Raw genomic sequence first — 2,500 nt, 5'->3', positions numbered from 1 at the left:
AATGTATCTATACACTGTATCTAATTTGCATATTAATGTGTTCTTGGGGCAACATGTAATGAGAAAAGAAGTGTAATAATGTTAGTTATAATTGGCAACATTTTAATAATAATATCTAATATTTCATAGGAATATTGATGTATAATTTCTTTCCCCATTCACTTGTTGTACAACACAACATGATGTCCTGATGTCCTCTACTGGGTAATGTATGAAATCAACGCCCTGTTGTGTAACACAAAGTCATTTTTGATTTGAAACCCCATTACATTTTCCTGAGATGTTGGTTTATGAAATACAATGTGAAAAGTAGTCTGATTCAAATGATAGTCACAGTACAATATATTATCATATTTCCATAAGAGTGCTACATTTGATCACTAAATGAAGTTGCTTTCACGGTCAAACCTCCAAACAAGTTTATGAACACATGAACATTTATGCAGTTAGGCCATTTTAAGCTTTTATTTTTGTCTTTTTTCTCTGAAATGTGTCACTTTGCACAAGGGTAATTATTGCATTAAACATGCAAAAGTTAATGTATGATTTACCTTTGCTTCATTTTTTACATCACAAAAAGCAGCTGTTTTTACCCACTTTTTAAATCCACCGTAAGTGAGAAAAGAAAGATGAAGTGATTGAATGCAATGATAAATGATGCAGTTTATTCCACATACAGTAATCCTTAATGCTGGGTTGTTTTAACTAAAATTTGGTTCAAATATGGACGAACCCAACCATTGGGTTAAAAAATGTAATAAAAAAATGTAACCCAACGGTTGGGTTTGTCCATATTTGACCCAAATTTGGGTTTAAACAACCCAGCATTTGTTTATTGTGTGTTCACTGTGTGAAGAGAAAGAGTGTGTATGTTTGGAGAAATGGACTGAGAGCGCTTGTGTTCACCTTTGCTCTCGCAGCGTCTTTCGTTTCGTCATCCATCCAGTCGAGCTCCTGAAGTCTCAGATCCAACGAGTGCTTGATGTCCTCCACCAGCTCCTGAACCTGTGGACGGGGGCGGAGTCAAGCTGTCAATCAAAGCTGCCGGCAAGTTTCATTGGGTACACTACATTTAATTACATATCATGGAAAATGGACAAACCCAGCAAACAGGTTGTTTTAACCCAGCGGTTGGGTTAAACGTTTGCCCAACGTGCGGGAAGGTTTTATTTAACTCAACTATTGGATTAAACAACCTATTATATTAATAAATGTTCATTTTCAGCATACTTCGGGTTAATTTTATGAAAGAAATACAGTAATTTAAACAATAGTTGAGTTAAATAAAACTACCCAGCAGGATGGGCAAACGTTTAACCCAACCGCTGAGTTAAAACAACCCATTTGCTGGGTTTGTCCATTTCCAACACATCTTGGGTTGTTTTAAACCCAGTATACAGTCAACTAAAGTCTCACTGTTGTTACAGCTCAAATAACACAGTTTTTACACCGACTCATCCGTTAGGAATAATATGAATAATCTCCAAAAGGTATAGGCATCACCACATACTTCAGTTTATAAACAATTCTTCTGTTGAATTTCCAGCACAACTAACTCTATGATGTTGTGTATTGTATATTTTGGAGATGTATTCCTCATTTGTAAGGAAAAGCCTCTGCTGAATGAAGGAATGTACTTGTGAATGTTGTGAAATTTGTCATATGTGATATATATGAGTTTGATATTTCCAGAATCAGATCAGCACAGTTTCTATAGGTGCTGCTGAACTCTTGCACATCTTTTCACATTCATGTTGAGTTAAATATGCAGTCGAGACTTTTGAGTGACAAAAATTATTCACACTTGTAATTAGAAAAGCAAGTCAAGTGAGACCTTCATTTAAAAGCTGGCCAGAATTACCTGAGACGACCACAAACGAGCACGAGCACATTACCAAACCCATCAAAACAATCGTTGCACCAAAAAAATTGTGCAAATTGTGTTCATCACTTCTGCTGACTTGAAACACAGCACATCAATCTATTTTAGACTTCTTTTAAATTCTTTTATTTCAATTTTATTCAGTCATTTTCATTGAAAAACCACCGTTTAAGTTTGGGGTCAGTGCGATTTTTTTTTAAGGGGAAAGAAATTAATAGTTTTATTCTGCAAAAATGCATTAAATTGATCAAAACTGACAATTATAATGTTTCTAAACATTCTATTTATAAAAAAAAAAAAAAAAAATGCTGTTATTCTGAACTTTCTATTAATCAAAATAATCATGAAAAATAAAATGCATCAGTTTCCTCAAAAATATTTATGATAATAATCATAAATGTTTCTTGATCATCAGATCCTCATATTAGAGTGATTTGTGAAGGATCATGTGACACTGAAGACTGGAGTAATGATGCTGAACATTCAGCTTTGATCACAGGAATAAATTACATTTTACTGTATATTCACATAGAAAACAGATGATTTACATTATGATAATATTTCACTGTTTTACTGTATTTTTGATCAAATAAATGCCGTCTTAATTGGTGAGAATAT

At 33.6% G+C, this 2,500-nt stretch overlaps 1 protein-coding gene across 3 annotated transcripts in view; it reads right to left on the bottom strand.

The window, feature by feature from the left end:
• The window catches only part of ecel1 (endothelin converting enzyme-like 1), a 113,881-nt gene that overhangs the window by 15,180 nt on the left and 96,201 nt on the right, over positions 1-2,500 (bottom strand). For all 3 annotated transcript variants that reach the window (XM_082179996.1, XM_082179995.1, XM_082179997.1), the window contains one exon: positions 907-1,005. In XM_082179996.1, the coding sequence (XP_082036122.1) occupies positions 907-1,005 (99 nt within the window). The remainder of the gene's footprint in view (positions 1-906; positions 1,006-2,500) is intronic.

This window comes from Leuciscus leuciscus, assembly GCF_965113295.1.
Source record: "Leuciscus leuciscus genome assembly, chromosome: 9".
NCBI lineage: Eukaryota > Metazoa > Chordata > Actinopteri > Cypriniformes > Leuciscidae > Leuciscus > Leuciscus leuciscus.
Note: the sequence above shows the minus strand (reverse complement) of the source record. Positions and strands in the feature narration are given on the sequence as shown.